At 38.0% G+C, this 22,883-nt stretch overlaps 1 protein-coding gene across 3 annotated transcripts in view; it reads right to left on the minus strand.

Annotated features, from left to right (window-relative positions):
• The window catches only part of GALNT13 (polypeptide N-acetylgalactosaminyltransferase 13), a 251,043-nt gene that overhangs the window by 9,079 nt on the left and 219,081 nt on the right, over positions 1-22,883 (minus strand). Inside the window, exons 11-14 of one of the 3 annotated variants that reach the window (XM_060777107.2) lie at positions 18,818-18,952; positions 12,380-12,409; positions 9,636-9,834; positions 6,499-6,523 (exon numbers count right to left, since the gene is read on the minus strand). In XM_060777107.2, coding sequence (XP_060633090.1) covers positions 9,649-9,834; positions 12,380-12,409; positions 18,818-18,952 — 351 coding nt within the window. In that variant the 3' untranslated portion in view covers positions 6,499-6,523; positions 9,636-9,648. The remainder of the gene's footprint in view (positions 1-6,498; positions 6,524-9,635; positions 9,835-12,379; positions 12,410-18,817; positions 18,953-22,883) is intronic. The other 2 variants (XM_060777115.2, XM_060777134.2) reach the window with 2 other exon arrangements.

Consider the following 22,883-nt stretch of genomic DNA (forward strand, 5'->3'; position numbering starts at 1 on the left):
TCCCACAACTCCAAAACATAGTCAATGTGGTTTAGAAAGGGCTAGTGAGTTAGTTTGGTTATTAGGTCCAGGACACAATGCTGATGTTCAGCCATTAACTCCATTGGCTTTCTAATATCTTTATTGGGCAAAGTCAGAGAAATACACCTCGCCATGCTTCAAAAAGTGGGGGTGGGGACTTCCGGTGGGTGATGGCGACGGGCAAACCTCGTTGAGAGGGAGCTCCGACGGGGGACCAGTGTAGTGGCGCGTTTGGGCGAGCGTACGGCTCCCCCACCTTTGCTGGATCGAAGGCAAAGGTGTAGCGAACCCGTAGAGACCTGTAGAGCCCCAAGAGCCCCTTCCCCTCAAGGAGGGGGGCCGAGGGGGGTCCAGGTCGGCGGGAAAGCAAGCGCCCCGCTGGGATCGGGTGAAGACCCGTTCCAACCGAAGCCAGCCCGCATAAAAGAGAGAAAGAAGAAATAAGAATCTCAAAGGAGAAAACCGAGAAGATCTCACCATCAGGTAAAGAGAGGGTTTACCTCAAAATAATTAATAAAGCAGGAGAGTGAAGAGTGAAGAAGTAAAGATAAGGAGTTAAAGAATCATACAGGATCATACAGAGAATTACAAAGAAATTAGGAGAAAAGCGAGAGAGCGAGAGCGCTAAGTAAAGAGGTGCTCCGGAAAGGAAATAAAAGGACAATCGTTAAATTGGGAAACTTTTTACCAAAATTTTATATATATAATAACTGCCGTGTGGGAAGAAGAGTGTGGAGATAAGAAGACTGATAACCTGGATTTGGACTAAAAATAAGCTGCCGCCCGCCTTTCATATCCCTAACCCATTCCCTGTTCCCTGCTCCTGCCTTCACTCATCTCGATGAGGTAGAGAAGAAAGTTGAATTCTGACCTTGAGCGCCATATTGTTGTGGCTAGCGAGCCCCTTCTTTGTAAACAAAGTTGGAAAGAGGAAAAACAGGAAATGACGAAGTGAAGAGAAGAGAGGAGTGGGAAGTGAAGTTAAAGGAAGAGGAGGGACAAATAAGAAGAAGGGCGGAAGGGAACTCAGAGGAAGGGCGGAAGAAGGGCGGAACCATAGAGAAGAAAAAGACCATAGAGAAAAAACGCTACGGAGCGGCGGAAAGCGGTAAAAAGCGGCAGAAATTGGATCTGGTGAAGCAAACAGAGACAAAGGGATACCAGTGGACATCGAGGACATCGAGGACGAGAAGTAGACGGGAGGAACGAGGACGAGAAGAAGACGAACCACGAGGAAGAGAAGCAGACGAACCACGAGGAAGAGAAGCAGACGAGTACAATAGGAACGAGGACGAGAAGAAGACGTGAACCAGGAAGAGAAGCAGACGAAATTGGGAAAGAGAAATAATTTTTAAAGAGGATTGAAGACTGAAGAAGATTGGGGAGTCAACGGATAAGATAAGATAATTGATGATTAGTCGAATTAAATATAAATAATACAAATAAATAATAATAATATTTAATTAATTGAAAAACCTAAATTAATAAATTGCAAATTGGATTAAATATAGAGTAAATATATTAATAAAGGGAATGGTCATAAATTGATGAAGATAAATAAATTTTAGATATATACATATAGATATAATTAAGAAAACAATAAGAATAATTAAATATTCGGAGATAATTATAGAAAAATTTAATGAATTGGGACTTATAAATTGATTGAAATTATTGTGGTGAATAATAAAGAATAGATGTCACTAAAAGGGAAGCAAGAGAAAGAGAAGATTCAGATAAGAAGAGGTTCTTTGGATACCAGTCTTAACATGGAGAACATTCTGAAGGAAATCAAAAAATTGTCCGAAAAACAAGATGCATTAAAAAAGGAGATGGCGGATAAACAAGAAGAGTTCTTCAATAAGCAAGAAAAGAATTATAAGAAAATGACAGAAGAGTTCCAAGGAATGAAAAAAAAGATGGAAGAGGAATTTGGGCAAATTAAAAAAGATATATCTCATCTATATGGAGAAGTAAAGGAGTTGAAAACTAGTAAGGAGAAGATGGAGGAAACACAATCTCACATGATGAAGAGAATTAAAGGAATAGATAGACAAAAAGAAAAAATGGAAATAGAGCAAGAAAAGTTACTACAAAAGCAAATGGATTATTATTTACGATTCAGAAATATCCAAGAAGAGAAAGAAGAAGATATTACCCAGTTGATAACAGATTTGATAGTAAAATGTTTGGAATGTGAAGAGGATGAATTGGAGATGGAGCTAGACCAAATTTATCGTGTATCTTCATTTTATTCAAGGAAAAATAAAACGCCACGAGATGTGATAGTGCAATTCACACGGAAAAAAACTAGAGATGAAGTGCTATACAAAAGCAATAAGAATCCAATTTATTATAAAGAAACCAAGATTGCAGTTCTGAAAGAATTCCCACAATCGACCTTAAGCAGAAGAAGAAAGTACTACTTCCTTACAGATGAATTAAAGAAAAGATCAATTAGATTCCGATGGGAGAGAATTGAAGGTATCATGGTAACGTATAAAGAAGAAAGATACTGGTTGACATCGGAACAAAAGGCTAAGTCCTTCTATGAGAATTTAATGAAAGAAACTGAAGAGGAAAAATCTGAAGGAAGGAAAGGAGATAAAAAGGCATTGACACCAGGGAATGGAAATGGAAATGGAAAAGAGAAGAAAAAGCCAAGAATTGAAACCCCAGAGGAATATAGACGATTCAGCAAAAGTCAAGGGAGTAGTGTACCAACATCAGAAGATTTAGGAGAAGGAGCTTACGGTCCGGACATAACAGCGCTAGGAATCTCGGAACTGAATTTGGGCGATATAGGACAAGACACAGACTCACTTGGATAAAATGGCAGAAAGGCAAATTAAATGTTTTTCGAATAATGCTAATGGTTTGAACTCACCCCAGAAACGGAACAAATTATTTGGTAAATTACAAAAGGAAAATCTGGACATCATCTCATTGCAAGAAACGCATATTTGCCACAAACATGTGGCACACTTGGAAAACAAGAGATTAGGCAAGACATTCTACTCATCATACGAAAAGAAAAAAAGAGGAGTAGTAACATATGTAAAAGAAAACTTAAACCCAGAACTGGCGTTTAAGGATGTAGAAGGAAGATGTGTTGCAGTCATAGTTTTGATGGGTTCTCTAAAAATTTTGATATGCAATATATATGCACCAAATGGCCCAAAGACCAAATTCATCCAATTCTTATTTACAAAATTAAGAGAAACAGAATTTGACGAACTTTTATTGATTGGAGATTTTAATGGAGTGATGGATAGACAAAAAGACAAGAATAAGATAAAAAGGAATGGAGATGGAGGAGGGTTATTACCACAAAAAAATTTCGATCTTCAAAAGGAATTCAACTTGGAAGACACTTGGAGAGTAAGGAATGAAAAGAAACAGGATTATACTTTCTATTCCCACCGACATCAAACTTGGTCAAGGATAGACATGGCGTGGATATCAAAAAAATTAGCTACCAAGGTAGTACAAATGGAAATACTACCTAGAGACATCTCAGACCACTGTCCATTGGAGATAGAAATAAATGATAAGAATTATCAAAGAAAATGGAGATTGAATGAAAACTTGATCAAGACAGAGGAAGACAAAGTACATTATAATAAAATTATCAAGGACTACTTCGAAATTAATGATATCGAAGAGACAAAAATACAAGTAATATGGGACGCGCTGAAAGCCGTTTTAAGAGGACACCTTATTCAACATGGAGCGAGGAAAAATAGAGAAAGAAATAGGCAAATGAAGGAAGTGATGAACAAAATTGGAGAGAAAGAGTCAGAATTAAAAAAGAAACCGGACAGTAAACAACTGAATAAGGAATTAGCGAGTCTTAAACAAGAGAAGTCTCGCTTAGAGGTGGAAAAACAAGCAAGAGAGCTAAAATTTCTGAAACAACAAAATTTTGAAAATGCAAATAGATCTGGGAAATGGCTAGCAAGGCAGGTCCGTAAGAAGAAACAAGCCACACATATAACGAAAATAACTGAGGGAGATAGAGCATCTACAACTGATAAGGAGATTATGGAAGAATTTAGGAAATATTACAGTAAATTATATACAAGTGATGGAATAAGAAAAGAGGAAATTGTGGAATATATAAGCCAATTGAAACTACAAAAAGTATCAGAGGAGATACGGGAAAAGTTGAATAAAGAGATTACGGAGGAAGAAATTGAAAAAGCTTTGAATAAAATGGATGCAGATAAGGCACCAGGCCCTGATGGATTTACGGCGGGCTTTTATAAATCAACAAAGAGAACTGTTCTTCCAATGTTGAAAAAGGTCCTAAATGAGGCTTTATTGTACCAAAAAATTCCGGAATCTTGGAACCAGGCCGAAATAGTAATGATACATAAAGAAGGCTCATCAACGGAGGATATCAAAAATTATAGACCTATTTCTCTACTTAACGTAGATTACAAAATATTTACGAATATCTTGGCGACAAGATTAAAAGAATTCCTGAAGGATTGGATAGGAGAAGACCAGACAGGGTTTCTCCCAGGAAGATACATGAAAGATAACATACGCACTGTTCTAGATTTGATAGAATACTTCGAAGTGAATCATCAGAAGGAAGCTGCCATTTTATCAATTGATGCGGAGAAAGCATTTGATAATTTAAATTGGGACTTTTTTAAGATGCTGATCCAGGAATTGGATATGGGAGCACAATTTATAAATGCAATTAATGCTATCTATGATGTTCAAAGAGCAAAAATTCGGATAAATGGTCAACAATCTGAAGAGTTCATAATCACGAAAGGAACAAGACAAGGTTGCCCGTTATCTCCCTTGATTTTTATTATGGCTCTGGAGCCATTGATGAGGAAAATAAGAGAAGATACGAATATTAAGGGAGTTAAAATTGGGAAATACGAATATAAGATAAAAGCTTTTGCGGATGACCTGTTAGGGATTGTTGAAGATCCTATAAATAATCTACAGAAGTGGATAGAGAAAATTCAAGAATATGGAAAAGTGGCAGGCTTCAAATTGAACAAAGGAAAAACAAAAATTTTAACCAAAAATGTAAAGAAGGAAAACCAGGAGAAGATCAGATCCACTACAGGAATGGAAACTGTTAAGAAATTAGTGGAGATTTCAATTGAAAATATAATGTGGCAACAAGAGTTAGCATTGTCTCGCCAGCCCACCAACACTGCTTTCTTTAAGTTTTCAAAAATAAACCAAGAGATCCAGTCACACATCCAATTTAGCCCATTGGTTTGTGCTGGCCTAATCTGTTCAGTAATCAATAGCAAAGATCTGTTTGCAGAAAAACACTGTTGTTATGTATTATATAAAGGAAAGGTATTAAAGGAAAGTGAAATCACATATTAGGACACCACTGTAGAAACACGCTTTCCTCCTTTTTTTCAAAATATAGTCATTATCCTAAAATGGTCCCAATGAACAAATAATGGCAAAATGATTACACTTTATTTCACACTAGATTGGCATGCATCACATTTTTCAATTTAATGTGCTGTACAATTTCTACTAGGAAAGCTCTTTAAGGAACATCTCCCCCGAGGTGTGCCTCTTACTTTAAGCAAACTGTCATTCAATTCCCAAAGAAAACCCTACATCTGTTATATTAAATCACTCAAGGCCATTTCATATTTTTGCAGTCCTGTGAAAATAAGGCGTTTTTCTACTGTGAGAGATATCAAAAACAACTTGTTTGCCAAATCACAATTCAGGACAACTTAACATAACTAACATGCTTTGATTTCGTGGGTCAAAACATGAATATTCACCAGATTCAAACAGCTTACAGATTGAAGAAAGTTCACAGATAATTTGCTGTCTTCCACAAATTGTACCTCTGTATTTGTTGCATAATTTCATGTCAGACAAGGGTATAGTTGGATTTTTCATGCATCTTCTATAAACACCTATTTTATCTGTTCTGTCATTACCACAAACAACTATAATTGATCTCTTATTTGAACACATACAGACTTCTGCAAAAGAATAATTTCCTGTATATTACAACAAAAAACAGCAAATGATCTTAATTAAGCCCACTGTATTTTTGCTTCATATGTTTGTAAGAAAAGAGTTATAATGTCTCTTTTACTGTTGCAGCACTTTTCGGTACCGAGATAAATTTTAAGAAATACTATTTTAATGTGCTTTTGAAACTTGCAAGAAAAAAAATCAGAGTGCTAGCTAGCACATCAATCAAAGTATAAGTCTACAGAAAACTTTTTTCTTTTTAATGTACCATTAGCCAGTACTTTTTATAAACAACATCAGTACATGTCAACTTCAAAAACATAGTGCAAGAAAATTCTAAGTGTTTATATAAGACACTCTTCTACCCACCTTCTCTCTCTCTCTCACTCACTCTCTCTCTCTCTCTCTCTCTCTCACACACACACACACACACACTTTCTCTCACACACACACACAAATGGACTTACTCACTGAATCATATTTACTTACAGGATTTCTTGATTGCTTTCAAATACTGCTTCCAGAGTGGCACACATAACAATTACACAAAACATATTTTTAAAATCACAACATTAAAACTGATGTGAAAGTAAAGCTAGAACAAGCACAAACTAAATGCAAAACTAAAGCAAGGGCCAACTAAAGAAAGACAGGACAACTTCCAAAGGCTTCTTTATAGGCTCCCAAAAAAACTATGTGGAACCAAAACAAGCAAACAGTTTCACTGAACTTTCTACTAGACATCCAAGCTTTTCTTTGATGAAGGTCTAAACCTAAGATGGGAATATGACTTCACTGATGTATCTAAAATTTTTGGAGAGATTTCTGAGAGATATCTTGGTTTTATACTAGAGATAAGATATGTGGCTCTACAGGAGTTTGGTGATGCCAGTTTTCAGCATTCTTCACTATAGTGAGCCATTAGTGAGGAATGCTGAGAATTGCAGTAAAAAAGGCATCTTGGAGGATCACATTATTCTCTCTCATCTTAGACCTAGGGCAGTGATTCTCAACCTGTGGGTCCCCAGATGTTTTGGTCTTCAACTACCAGAAATCTTAACCAGTTGGTAAAGTAGCTGGGATTTCTGGATGTTGTAGGCCAATACACCTGGGAACCCACAGCTTAAGAACCACTGACCTAGGGTCTAACTTTAATGCTTTACAGATCCATACTGGTTTCTTGACCTGGGCTGAAAAGCACAATAGCAGCAAATAAAGTTGCTTCAACATAAGCATATGTATGCCAGGCCATTCTCATCATTGCCTGACTTTCTGGAGCAGTCATCATATGCAGTGTCATACGCAAAATGAAGGTCACTTAGATATTGATATAAATTATCCCATCACTGCCTTCAAGCAGAGGGCATAGTCAGATTATCAGACAAAACCAGTAGGGGACACTCAAGGGAGTAGCTGGCATTTGTGCACTCTGCATCCAGAGGTATAATGCATCTTATTCTTCAAAGACAGTGAAATCCTGTGTGGTAATAGCTTCTTCGCTTCATATAGTAAGGCTTCTATAATCACAGAACTCATATCCACAGTTTCACTTACCTGCACCAAAGAAAAATGGTCCTTCTAGGAATTTGCTAGATCCTCTAAGCAATTCTAAAATATGTTGTATGGTATGCTGATACTGAACTTTAGGTAATTTAATGATGTTGAATCATATCCATAGATTTAGGTAACTGCATTCTGGTCAGGAACATATCCCATATGGATATGGGGTTCTTGTTATATTCCACATTATCTTCCTCCACTATCACCATTCCATTTTATGTGAAATAAGCTACAAATAAATTTGAATAAACGAGAGGTTGCCAAAATGCTAAAACAAAGCAACTCTCTAAAATGAGACCTTGTACCTACACAGAAATGGCTAAAATTGCATTTAAGTACATTTGTTCCAAAGATATATTTACATTTTCATAATCTGGACAACATTTTATTCAGTTTTATTATTGACAGACTTGGTTCTTAATGTCTGTTATTTTCTATATGGCAATTGTTGGGATGAGTCTAGAATAAGAAACCTGTGGGAGTCTTGGGAACAGACTGATAAGAACACTCAACAGATGCACACCTATGGAAAACATGTAAAATTACATGCTGTTCTTTCTACAGCAGCCCAGGAGGCCAATGCCGATTGGATTCTTTACTCCCCCATTGATTGAATTCTACACGACTAGCAACTATAGTAAAAGTCAGATGTTTGGATGGATACTTCCTGCAACAAACACAGGAGTATAATGTGTAATTGCACATTTTGTAGTTTGCATGCTTTAACTGGAGTTCCATAGCCTCAGCTTTGAGTCAAGATCTCCTCTGGTGCATACATTTGTAATACAGATTGGTTTTTGCTTCTATGTGAAACCACCCAATGGTTGTAAAAATAAACAACACTGCTACAGTGTAAGCAAAAGCAATATATATAAAGTAAGGGTCAAAATGTTGCCTTGCTTCCATTAACCTATTTATGTATTTAGTGGAATCAATAGCCTTCAGTAAATACCCTAGCTGACCCACATTGCTCCAATACAGCAAATAATGTTCTCAAACAAGAACATGTTTCTTTGCATATTGACTAACAGCCTGATCTCATGTTCCACTCCACAACATCGAAAGGCCATGAGGCAGGACACAAGATACCCAGGAGAAGCAAAAAAGTGTCCTTTTTTTACAACAATGCTAATATGTATATATATATATATATATATATATATATATATATAGTTACCTTTCTCCTAATACAGAGTCCCAGGACAGATGAGGAAAAAAGTATGCAGTACAACTTTGGTATCTGGGGTGGATATGTTCCTCAATCTTGCATGGATACGTGAAATTGGGGATAATAGTGAACCCTATTAAAATGAAATCTATCTGGTCCAAGAATACCATAGTGTCACACTGGAGGACCTAGAAAATGCTTAGAGAGGACATATTATATCAGACATGGAAACCGTGGAAACTGATCCAGTGGCTATGAAGATTATAATGTACAATAAACAATAAAGTATTTTAAAAGCTATAAGCTTGCTTTCCGGTGTTGCTGGACTCATTTTGCATGACAACAGCAATGATTGCCATTTAAGGGGTCTGCACTTTGTGCAGAATTTTATGAGCTGCGGTTTTTGACTCTGGGGCATCAATGCATGGCTAAAAACAGGGAAATGTTACCTCCCTCCTCTCTGCAACACCCTCAATACAGAATACAAAGGATGGCATTTTGGTTCTTAAATAACATAAACCTTTGGTTTGCATCTTGGCAGTGAAGGCAGAGTACAGGACTGCTCAATTAATTCAGCTGCTACTTACAAAGAAAGAGGCATTTCTAAATGGAACACAAACCGACTATGCTTTCTAGTTCACAGATTGTTTCAAATAAAGAGAGAAATGGAAAAAAGGGGGGGATGGAGGTATGGCACAGAAGGCAGTTAACAGATGTTTTTTCACTTCAGCTGCTTTTAACAAACCCAGTTTAGGAACATCAAATTAATGTCATGGTTAAGCTGCTATTTCTACGACTTCACACTATGTATAAACTAAACTAATTGTGGGAAAGGAAGAGAGAAAGAACAAAAAGCAAGCAAGCTGTCAGATTAGGGTTTTTTCCCTTTGATACCAACCTCCAGGCATGTACTAAAGGAAGTAATCAGTGGGGCTGGAAAATATTTTCCTAAAAACCTCCTGCCGTGTGTAGTTTCTCAGTAGCCACCTTTGGAAACGGTTGCCATTACAAGTCTCCACTGTGGGGCCACGAGTGCCGTCCTCTATCCTGCTTATGGTTAGACATGACTGGGTAATGATATGAAGAAATGTGTGCGTCTGTATGACAGAAAAATGGCAGAATGAACAGTCATCACAAAACCACAACCCCCTCCCCACTACCACTACCACTAGCTTGAAAAACACAACAAACCAACAAATCAAAATAAATTCATGCTCTTAGATAAAGCTGTAAGGTTTCAACATCAGGTAGCCCCAGAAATTACAGGGTTTAAATAAAATCATGAAAAAGGGCAGCTTGAATAAATTCACAAAGCCAAAAACTAAATCTATAAACAAGATCTAGCGAGCCATAAGCAGATTTCCATTCTCACTCGAAGTCATCCAGATGGCCCCATTTCAAATGAAATGATTATTTTATTCTAGCTGAAAATCAAGTAACCATTCAACAAAATTATATAGAAGGAAGTAGGTCCAGACTCTAGAATTTTTGGCTTGCATTACTGAAAACCCCAGGTGAGAAATCATGGATAATTTTTAGTTATTGTACTTAAACTTTTTTGTTGCTTTCAGAAAGGGGATGGATTTGATTAAAGCTCTTTTATGCAAACATTCCCTACGGATAGAAAACTAGGACAGAGCATATTTTTGCCCAACATTTTTCCACCTTTGGCTGACTGCCACCCAGTCACCAGAAAGCTCTCAGAGAGCATTACCTCTGATGTCAAGAAATAATGCATTTCAAGTGCTTTGAAAGAGGAGAACAATAAGAAAATTTGGCTTTCAGAAGCAGAATGTGGAGTGGTTAGTTTTTTACTCCTACTTTCACCCCCTATAGCCTAGAACCAGACTATGTGCAGACTTGCACTGACAGGACCCATTGCATGGCCTTTATTTATTACTTATTTTTCTAAGGAATGCTAAATGAAAACAAGTGAAGCAACCCTCACCAACCAACATGGAAAACAGTGTTCAAGGATGTTATAGTGGTGCTACAATGCAATTTTCCTCCAATCTTTTTAAACAAAACATATACTATTTAGTCTAATAAGTCACTGCAGCACATCATTTTCTTTACTAGAGTGTGATGTAGAACAGTAAGAAAATTTAGAAATGACTGTCCTTATAATGTCACTTTGAGTCAGCAGCTAGAACATCAATTTTTGCTTTCAGTTCATTATGTATCCGAAATGCATGTTCATGTTCCTTCTTTTTTCCTTCCCACTAGTGGAAAAGAAATCTCATGTGACTAAATTAATGGGGATATTTAATCATCATGTATTTAAATACTGTACAAATACATTTAGTGGATTCAAAAGATAATTATAAACACACTAAGAAAATTTCGCATAATACTTTAGACAAAAAGCCTAATGGAATTTTTTTACTCTACTGATTTGTATGGAATTCAATGATGATTATCCTTTCTCAAATCCATATATAGTCATCTTATATTGTTAGTTTTTCATGGAATCCTACCAATTTAGAGGGAAACAATGATCATATGAAATCATTAATCTTTTATGAGATAGAGCCAATGTTACAGAAAAGAAGCAGGCTGTGTTAATAGATGAAGCTCTAAAATATCTGCCAGATTTATTTTTAAAAATCTCAATGGCCTAGCTGTCTTAATTTTAAACCCCATATGGAAGCATGGTCAATTATCTAAATAATCTCCATTGTTAAATGAGATGCTAGTACATGAGCCAATATAGGGCCCTTCCACACAGATATAACCCAGAATATCAAGGCAGAAAATCCACAATATCTGCTTTGAACTGGGTTATCTGAGTCCACACATATCTGAGTCCACACACGCCATATAACCCAGTTCAATGTGGATTTTATACAGCTGTGTGAAAGGGGCCCTAGTCAGCCAAAGATTATTAGACAAACCTGTCTATGAAAACTAACAGCTGGCTGTTCAACGTAAAAAAGAAATGTGTTCGAATAACCTTTTCTACACCAACAATCCATTACAAAAGTACTTTAAAACCTCATTTGCAAGTTCCTTGAGTTGTAATTAAAGCAATTTTTCATTTTGCCAATTATTTTCACTTACAAGTTTCTTACATCTCCTACCATCAAGCAGGTATGGATGCTTCCTCAACATGCAAGCACATTATGACTAATTGCAGAATCCTTACAAGTGATCTTGGTATTACCATCCTGATTACTGAATGAGAGAAGCGTGAGTTTGTGTCTCCAAAATACACTTCATGAAGTGTTTGTGTCGTGTGCTTAGCAAAAAACTACTCTGCAATGTCAAAATCCATGGGAGGTTTGCCACTCTTCTCTGGGCTTTTCCTGAATACCTACTGTAAAATAGCGCTGAACAGTCAAGTTCAAGATGAGTACCTGTACAAACCTGAACTCTAATATGCAAGACAAGATTGAGAAAAATAATCTAATATCTTTCAAAAAATAGATAAGTTTCCTTTAAGGATTCAAAATCCAAAGTACTGAAACAAATTAATTTCAAATTCTGGCACTGTGCTCAGTATAATAGGAAATCTAAAGCCAATCACCATATAGGAAAGTCTACTGAAAGCAACAATATTACACTATTTGCTACTGTATACATGCAAGCAGTGTATTCTACTCTAGAATCAATCACAGGGATTGCCAAATTTTACATACTTACCTCGAAGTTGTATTCCCATTTACCTACATACTGACAAAAGCAAAACACATGATGTACAGTCAAACCATAACTCCAGACAAGAAATGGAGAGTTTATGTTTGTTCCAGTTTTATATGCTAACAGCTGTATTCCGACATTCAGTCAAGTGCATATCTGAAACTTTTTATGATGCTAGCTCTTAACTTCAAAGCTCAGTATCTATTGATTCTTGTCTTTTCATTAATAGTAAGTTTTTTAAAAGATAAAAAACATTTTCCCCAACTTATAATCACATTTTCCATTAGAAAGCAAGAGCAACAAAAATATTCTCTGACTTTATGAGGGCATAATTGACAATAAAATATCCCCCCAACCCCCCCCAAGCCAATTCTAATTATTTCAATTCTAATTATTTTCAAAACCAGTCTTCAAATACGATTTCAGAGATATTGATAAAGGGCTTGTCAAGACAGGCCAAATGACACAGGGCAGGGATAAATGTGGTATCCCTGCCTGTGTCACATCATGCATGGGATCCATTCGCTCGTATTAAAAAGCTACACTGCTTTACCTGTGCAGCTCAGGGACAGGGGGTGGCACTTAATGCCCCTCTTATGTCCTTGTCCTTGGCTTAGGGGCAACCAGTAATCACTCATCACATGTACTGATGCTGGCCAGAGCAACTGGAGAGCAGAAGGGGGAAAGGAGGGAGTTCTTGTTTTCCCCTCCCCTCTACTATGTTGATCTCCCACTCCAGACAGCATCAATAAATGCAATGATCAATTACCAGCAGCACTTTCACACTTGAGGAAATAAGGGGAACAGTAATGGTGATACACTAGCAGTGCTGAATTGGTACTGGTGTTGATGGACCATGCAGACTCTATCCAGCTACTGGACTTACTCTGTGCTCCGCAGCGCAGACTCTCCCAGTCCTGATCCAAAGTACCCCATTCTAGATCACCTCTGGAATATATGGACCATCTGGATCCACACAGCCTGAAAGTGCATCTCATCGCCTATGAGTTTCTGCTGCTGCGACATCTAGTAAGCTACAAAGCTCTGTCCAATTTCTGGCCATTGCAGGTGTCTCTACTAATGTGAGAAGGGGATCTCTAAATGACCAAGAAGAATGAGGGTGATGGCAGCAATTTGCTCACAGCCTATTTCTTTCTCAGGACTGATGAATACAAGCAAAGAGTCGTATTGCTGGCATCCGATGTGTAAAATGGGTTGAACCAAATCAGACTGAATCCTACTGCCCAGACTGCCCCAACTTGCAGAATACTCCAGAGCTTTCAAAAACTCCAGAGTATCTCCCAACTTTACCCACAATCTTTGCCAGTTTAGACAAGGCCACAGTTACAGTACATCTAAACCACATGTATCAAACTCAAGGCCTGCATACTGAATCTGGCCCACCAAGTCATTTTATGTGACCCTCCAGAAGCTAGACTGCAACTCCTGTATTTGTCATCATTAGACATTATTATTAGAGCCAATGGGAGTTGTGATACAATGATATCTGGAAGGCTGCAGTCCATTCTGTTTAGCCAGGATAAAAGGGTTTGAATTTAGATACAAGGTTTGTAGATACAATGCCTGGCTTTAATGCTCTGTAATTTTTTCCCAACCCCAGAGCAATAATATCTAGAGACATAAGCTGGGTAAAAACTAAAGAGCACCAACCACTATGTAAAAAATTATAGTTGTCACTATCTATCCATGGATTCTCTGTCCATGGAATCAGCAGTCCTTTTAGGTTGATGTTGACCCTCAATGAAAATGAGTTTGACACACCTGATCTACACGAAATGTAAGTACTGGTCTATCAGTTTCATTGTTGTTTCTCTCCTCCCATGAATGATCTTTCCTGAGTATTGCTGGCATCCTATTTGTTAGTTCTAATTGGAAGGAACAGAAAACAACTGTTAACTGTGAGTCATCACATAAATCTAATTGATACAATGGGTCTACTCAAGTGAGAACTGGAAAAGAATTTGAGCCCATCCAGTACATGGCTTTACACCTGAGTTGACCTCTGTTTCCCCCCCCCCCCATGTTTTTCCACTAATTTTAATGGAAAAAAATGAGAATATTTAATGAATTCATTTTAATTTCATTCTTTAAACACCCCCAATTTGTTCTATTTGTATAAGATGGCTGAATTTTCCCCATCCATTGGTGGATGATTTATATTATGAAAATATCACATGTGAAAAGGTTAAACCTTTCCCAGTGATGAAACTCCATTAGAGAAATACTGAGTCACATCTGATTAGTTCTCAGTTTTGACATCCTTGTTACATTATTAGAGATTGTTCCTTCAAATTAGATCCATATGAGTCCTAAGGTCATCTAGAATATATATCTGTGTCACCATCATTCTTCATGTCTAGTCAGCTAGGTTGGGAATGCTACAGTTTTAGACCCAATACATTCACTTGAGAAAGTTTTATACCCAATACCAAAGTTTGCTTGATTTGTATTTTGGTTTTTTTTATTTTACTTTAGTATTTGCTTTTCTTCTTGTGTACTTAAGTCTGAGAGAAAGTCACAGGCTAAGGATGACAATACTGATTTTGATGACTATGTAGGGATTAGTGCTTGGATTTTTAGTTCAGCACACTAACCATTATATCACATTGCCTATCACTAGACTGCAGTATAACATATAGAGAGCTCTCCCCCCTCCCTCCCCCCCACACACAAACATGCACACACCCCACATTGTTGGTAGGTTTACACACACACACACACACACACACACACACAAGACTGAAAAGAAATTCAATCTCAGTATTTAAACAAATTGGACTGATGAGCAGGCAAGTAACAATGTAGAATACCACATGTTAAGGGATGCTCCTATTATCATGATGATCTGATAAGGTGAAATTTTTATGTTGTTAAACTTTCTGTTCCTCATAGCTTTATCTAATCACAAGAGGAATGTGGGCCTAAATGCACTAAAGGTACCAGTTCCTGTTCAAATCTAGAAAGTCAAGCAAGGTCAGACCTGGTTAGTACTTGCATGGGAATTCACCAAACAATACTATGTGATGTAGAATGGACTTGGAAGGAAGGAACTAGCAAAGCTCTAGACTATTAAATATGGTTTTCTGTGGCTGAGCAGATGGTGACTATTGGATGTCATATGTTCTGTATCAGAAAAAGGAGCTGATGTGGTCTATTCAATGCAATTTTCTGAATTAACACTCCAAACAACCAAATCGAAACTAAAGTTGATCAAAAACGGATTCATTGGTACTAATGTTGGAGAGTAGTCCCTGGTCAAAAAAAGTTTGGGAGCTATTGCTCTATATCTTTTATATTGTATTTTGTTCCTGAGAGAATAGAAATCCAGCAAACTAAACATAAACATTAAAAACAAACTAAACATAAACAAAACATTGACATTATATTATAACTACAGATCTAAACCAAGGAGGGGACAAACAAGTATAAAACTGGGGAAACCCCTGTTTCAGGGCCCTTCCACACAGGCCCCAAACCTGGAATTTTTACCAAAGTAGCCTGAGATGTCAAAACGATGCCTCATGCTAGTCCAATTTAATCCAGAGAAAACCTGGATTTTCAGTTTTATTCTGGGTTAAAAATGTCTGGGAAGCTGTGGATCTTGGGCCTGTGGGGACTGATTCTTGGGATCACCTTTTGGGACCTGAGGGTCCATCCCCTTAGCCATCCTGCTTCTTCGGGCTAGACAGCGCCCCCCCCCCCCCAGCAAAATCATGGGGGTTGGGGCCTCTGACAGCAAACTTGGCTTTTAACATTTTGTTGGGCTTTCATATAGGGTAAATGCTGTTTTCATTTACAATTAGTTGAAAAGAGTAAGAAGACAACAAGAACAAAGCTGAAACTCAGGGCAACTATTGCAAAAGAGAAGAAACAGACAACTATTAACAAGCCAGGAACAATCAACAAGCTTCTAATGAGATATTGGGATTTTCTATTAAATATTTCCATAAAGCAAGGGACCTTTCAATAATGCAAATGAATAATAATTCAACAAGATGTAAAAACAAAAACTTTAAAATAAATGCAATGACAAACTGTTTCAACAGTGATTATGTAGCTGTTGGAATGGAACTATGTGAGATTTCTTTTTTCTTGGCTCCACCTAATGGCTAAACAGGATTTTACAAGATAATTGTGCATTATTTTCCCTGAATGCTGTTAGAGCATTTTTAAAAACATACAAACAAAAAACCCTATAACTAAATATGGATTTCAAGTATTTCTATTATATCTTACTAACAATAATTTCAGATGAAGCTAAATGTTAAAAATATCAGTGTAAATAATTAGCTCCAGGTACATTGTGATATGATGCTTTTTTCTACTGTTACTGATGTGTGTATTTTATATATGACATCTAATTGTGCCGACTGTTCGCCACCCTGAGTCGCCTTTGGGCTGATATGGGCGGGGTAGAAATAGCATAAATAAAATAAATAAATAATAATAAATAATAAAACATAACCATAGCCAGCACTACCATATAAATAAGTTATTGTAAGAACAACTTCTGGTACATCAACACTCCAGAATTCATTGACACCACTTTAACCACCATGGATCAATACTATGAGATCTCAAGAGTTTACAAGGTCTTTAGCCTTCTCTGCAAAAGAGTGCTTGTCCCATTATCTCATAGCACTGTAAATACCATTATCCCATAGCATTGAGTCATAGCAATTAAAGTCATGTCAAACTGCATTAATTCCACAGTGTAGATGCGCCCTTATTCACAGCAACCATGAAATAGTTAAGAAAGGAGACAATAGGCAAGTTCTGCTTCTCTTCTGTAGCCTAAATAAATTAAATATTTCAGCATTGTAACGATGGAAGGATCTACTATTCCTGTGCTTTGTTAATCACATGAGAGGACTACCAATATCAGCTAATATTTGAAAAAGTTAACTAGCTAGTATAGGCATGCCAGATAGATAACTTTTTCAAATATTAGTCAACATGGGCAATCTTCTCATGTGTTTAACAAAACACAGGAATAAAGGCTGTAATTGTGTTGTCAAAGGCTTTAATGCCTGGAATCACTGGGTTGTTGTGAGTTTTCCGGGCTGTATGGCCATTTGGGAGCTGAAGAAAAGTTGCATGGGAGGCAGACCTCCCATGCAACACCCTCACTCCCCTTCTTCTCCACAGCTAGATTCCTAAAACTGTTGCATACAGTGATGGCAAAGTATATTCAGTCCATTATTTTCAGCAGCAGGGCTGAGGGGGTCAAATGTGCTTCTCTACCTGTGGGAACTCTTACTTCATATACTGCAATGTTTAGCTTGCATTAAGGATAGAAGTCACTCTCTGATGCCACTGAGATCAAATAGGAAAGTTGTGTGTCAATCATCCTGAATAAATTCATCTGATTCTTCAATATTGTTTCAGAAAGCTGCATTTAAACTATTGTTCCCAAAAGAAAATAATAGCCTGCTTTTCTTCCGCTTTAGTTTTACAATTCTTGAATCTGTATTTATCTCATATATTAACAATATGTCTTTTCACTAGGATAACAATGTACTCTCCTCCCTCACTCTACCTATGCACACACACATCTCTCTCTCTCTCTATTATCTGTACTTTGCAAGAGTAGTTTTTATGGGTGGAGAATTATTGTGCAACATATTGGATTCTTCAGCTTCTGTGAAATAATAAAGAAGGGCTCATTTATTAGGGAGTTATTGGTAAGCAGATGCCTGCAGAAATTACACATTTTAGAAATTATTGGTTAGGCCTATTTAAAAATGTATTAGAAAGCATATTCCTGCCTTCCCCATTTTATTCTGCAGGCAACTATGCAGGCCAAATCTCTTTGCTTCACATCATATCATGTGTGCATACGAATGCTATAGCCAAGAGGGTCCCCTCAATCAGTTTTAGAACTTGTAGTAGAATATAACAGAAAATATTATGTCTGTACCTACAAAGATTTCAAGCCATTTATGGGCTCATAACTCAAAAAGCAACATCTTCCAAGGAGACCAACAAGGACATTCATATATACTTGGTAACCTGAGATTATAAAAATGATGATGCACTTGATACCACCACCACAATACTTTCCAAACTGTTAACCCAACTGAGAGAATGTCAGTGATGGAAACTCCAAATGCAATCTTGACATCTGATGTGAAAAAATGGAATTTAATAATTCTTATAGGATGGAAACAGAGGAAATTTGAAAACTGGAGATAGGTTTACAGCGCCACAAAAACATACAGGAAATAGCAACCACAATCTTGAACAAATTAATATATTGAAAGTAACTATACAACTTCAGCTCCAATGGGGTGTGTGTGTGTGTGGGGGGGGGGGGGGGTTGGGGGGTTGGTTACTATGAACTTCAAATCTGCAACATTATTTGAATATGTTTAATCAGAGTAAGTTTTATTTTCTCCTGCTGTATTCGAAAAAACATACCTCAGCATCATATTCCCAAAGTTGATTTCCTCTCATGTGGTGGCACTTCAGCATGATCACAGGACCATTAAGTCTAGAGACGTCCAAACATAAATCATCTGTGCGAATCTCCTTGTCAGCCGTGTATGAAAATACCTAGAAGAAATAAAATGATTATTTTAGCAATATTACTTGAGTGTGTGTGTAGCTACTCATATATGCTTTACAGATACATAACGTAAAATATAAAGATAATAGATTATAGTTCTTTCTCATATAAGTAGCTGCCTTATCATGTGCAGTGAAAGACAATGTATGTACAAAATACTTCTGTTGAATGCCCATGTTTCTAATAACCACAAGGGATAAGAAGATTCCCAACTCTGAGCCATCCACAAATACTCCCTAGGTACCTGTATCTGGTGAGAATAGGTGTAATGCCAATTATAATTATGGCAAGTAAATTGCCTAATGCCTATGGTCAAGTTGCCTTTCCACTGTGCTTGAAGTCATACTTCAGGATGTTGCAATAGAATAGTCAAATCATGGGAAATTGATACCTTGCAATTTTGCACAAGAGGATCCTCAAGGCATGCTTTGACATAGATCAACAACCTATAAATAATGTGTTATAAAAGGAAGTTGTGATTCTTAATCTATCCAGCTAGAACCCAGAGTCAATACATGCCAGAGAATGTATATAGTGTCAAACCTCTATATTTGCTAGGGTTACATGTGCAGTACCTCTGCAAAAATTAAACCTCCAAATGTGTTGTATATAAATCATATTTGCTACTCTTGGACTGCTACATGTACAATCCTGTATCTCAAACTACATTTGAAAGTAGTGTACTGTAATGTAGTGTACAGGGCCATCCAATCTGTTAGCTATTGAGTTATGGAGGTTCTCATGGGGTTTACTTCTGTGTAGATATGGAACAGTGCCATATTATGCTTAAAGAAAGAAATTCTGAACAATTTTCAATGGTCACTATGCATGCAGTCCACCAGAGTCACTTAGCTTTGAAATAAGGAAAGTTTGGATATGATACATTGCTTTTGGACACCTATTATGATCAGACTGAGTAAAAGATGAAAAACATTGATGGCCATTACCAGAAACAAGAACGACTGTGATGAATGCTGACAACCCCATAAGGTTAATATGAGTGGAAATTATTGGGAATTACTCTTGGCTGAATTCTACAAGTTATAGGCATACTATTTCCATTACACTCGCAGATCTGGGAAATGACTTTAACTGACTAGTACATATGAACAATTTCAAACTTAGGAAATTGTTATTGTGAGGATATAATAAAGACCAATTTTAAACCAGTATGAGATCTTCAGATATTTTAAACATGTAAATAAATACTCTAGTACAGTCATGAGTGATAATTCTAAATTGAGAATGTTGCTTTGCAATTTTCTTGGGAAACATATCAATCTAGCTGAACAGCACAACTTAAGTGCTATGCTTATATAATCTGAGTCACCATGACTAGTTCCAATTTCATCTTAACTATGAGGATGAATCTTCCAGCCTTGGTGCCACATCTGATGATACTGATAATGTTGATAATATGACTGATATTACCATCTTACTTTATAAGGCTATTTGTAAAATAACATGGAACATGAATTCAAGCGAGTTTTGTATGCTTATGTCAGTCTTATTATTATTCAGGTCCAAACAGTCTACTGCTCACTGCTATATCTTGTTTACTGAGGAATTTCTGAAGTAGAAATGAAGATAATACATGCAAAAAAGAGAAGTTGTCTGTAGTGGACAAGGCTGTGAAATTCATAATTATGAAAACACATTATTATTATTATTATTATTATTATTATTATTATTATTATTATTATTATTATCTTTATTTGTACCCCGCTAGCATCTCCCGAACGACTCGATGCGGCTTACAAAGGCCAAGGCCACAATACACAACACAAACAATATAACACCAAAAGTAAAATTAAAAACAGTTAAAGCAATATTAACGACATGCAATAGACAGTATATCAAGACACAATAAAAGCTGGGCCGGGCCAGAGTAATGGGTACAGGATTAAAAGTACTGATGTGGCAGGTGGTATACGAGGATTATAGGGCAAGTGCAGTGTGCGGTGTGCAATAATCTTAGTTCTACTAAAAGTGCTTCGAGGACTTGTTATTGGAGATTTCCTATTCTGGAAAGGCACATCGGAACAGCCAGGTCTTCAAGTTCTTTCTAAAGACTGCCAATGTAGGGGCCTGTCTAAGATCTTTTGGGAGCGTGTTCCAGAGTCGGGGGGCCACCACAGAAAAGGCCCTGTCTCGTGTCCCCACCAGCCGCGCTTGTGACGCAGGTGGAATCACGAGCAGGGCCTCACCAGATGACCGAAGTGAACGTGTGGGTTCATAGATGGAGATGCGGTCACTCAGGTAGGCAGGTCCCAAACAGTTTAGGGCTTTGTAGGTAAGCACCTGCACCTTGAATTGGGCTCGGAAAATAAATGGCAGCCAGTGGAGCTCCTTAAACAGGAGGGTTGACCTCTCTCTGTAAGGAGCCCCAGTTAGCATCCTGGCTGCTGCCCATTGGACCAGTTGGAATTTCCGAGCCGTTTTCAAGGGCAGCACCACGTAGAGCACATTACAGTAATCCAATCTAGAGGTGACCAAGGCATGGACCACCCCGGCCAGATCAGCCTTCGCGAGGTACGGTCGCAGTTGGCGCACGAGTCTCAATTGTGCAAAAGCCCTCCCGGACACCGCCGACGCCTGAGCCTCAAGCGTGAGCGATTAATCCAAGAGGACTCCCAAACTGCGGACCTGTGCTTTCAAGGGGAGTGTAACCCCGTCCAACACAGGTTGCCACCTTATACCCCGATCCGGTTTGCGATCGACCAGGAGGACCTCTGTCTTGTCAGGATTGATCTTCAGCTTGTTCCTCCTCATCCAGATCGACACAGTGGCCAAGCACTCGTCCAGCACCCGAGAGGCCTCCTTGGAATTAGGTGGAAAAGAGTAGTAGAGTTGTGTGTCATCTGTGTAGAGATGGCACCTAACTCCAAAACTCCGGATGACCTCTCCTAGAGGTTTCATGTAGATGTTAAAAAGCATGGGAGATAAAATGGAGCCTTGCGGGACCCCACAGGTCAAGGGCCAGGGGTCCGAGCAGGCATCTCCCAGCTTCACCATCTGGGTTCATCCCTCCAGGAAGGACCGGAGCCACGACAAAACCGTGCCCCCGAGACCCATCCCAGAGAGTCGACCCAGAAAGATACCATGGTCGATGGTATCGAAAGCCGCTGAGATGTCCAAGAGAACCAACAGAGTCACACTCCCCCGTCCAGATCTCTACGGAGGTCATCCACCAAGGCGACCAAGGCTGTCTCGGTGCCGTGACCAGGCCTGAAGCCAGACTGTGACTGATCTAGGTAATTGATGTCATCCAAGAATCCCTGGAGCTGGGTGGCGACCACCCGCTCCAGTACCTTACCCAAAAAAGGGAGGTTGGAGATCGGTCTGTAATTGTTCAGCACCGTGGAGTCAAGGGAAACCTTCTTAAAGAGTGGCCGAACACATATCACAATATCAATAGAATACTTTTTGGGATAGCGTCCTCACAAGGCTCAGTACAAAGTGAGATGCAAAACACTAAAATCCAAAAACTAAGCAACAGAAAAAGATGTTTTAGAAAGATACCCGGGTGCAGATTAGCTTTATGCCCGGTCTGAAGGCTTATACTACAGGGCTCATCCACTGGAGTTCTCTAACAGCGGGGTCATCACTGAGAAGGTGCTATCACTTATATTCACTCCAAATGATTAATGTTAGTATCCTCAGAAGGAAATATAAGCAGATTCCATAGCTCATCTTAATGTTCAGGTATAGTAATATTTCTTCAAAGAGAGATCTAAGTAGACATATTCTAATAATCAGCTAACTGAGTTATTACTTTGAAGGTAACACATTATAATTAAGTTTTAAAGCATCTATTGTGTATTTCCTGAAGCCAAGATATTCACCCACAACAGTAACATCCCTAAGCTGTAAACTTGGGCCTTTAGCAAGAATCGCATTCAGGACTTGCTTTATATT

Source organism: Anolis sagrei, chromosome 1 (genome assembly GCF_037176765.1).
Source record: "Anolis sagrei isolate rAnoSag1 chromosome 1, rAnoSag1.mat, whole genome shotgun sequence".
Taxonomy (NCBI): Eukaryota; Metazoa; Chordata; class Lepidosauria; order Squamata; family Dactyloidae; genus Anolis; species Anolis sagrei.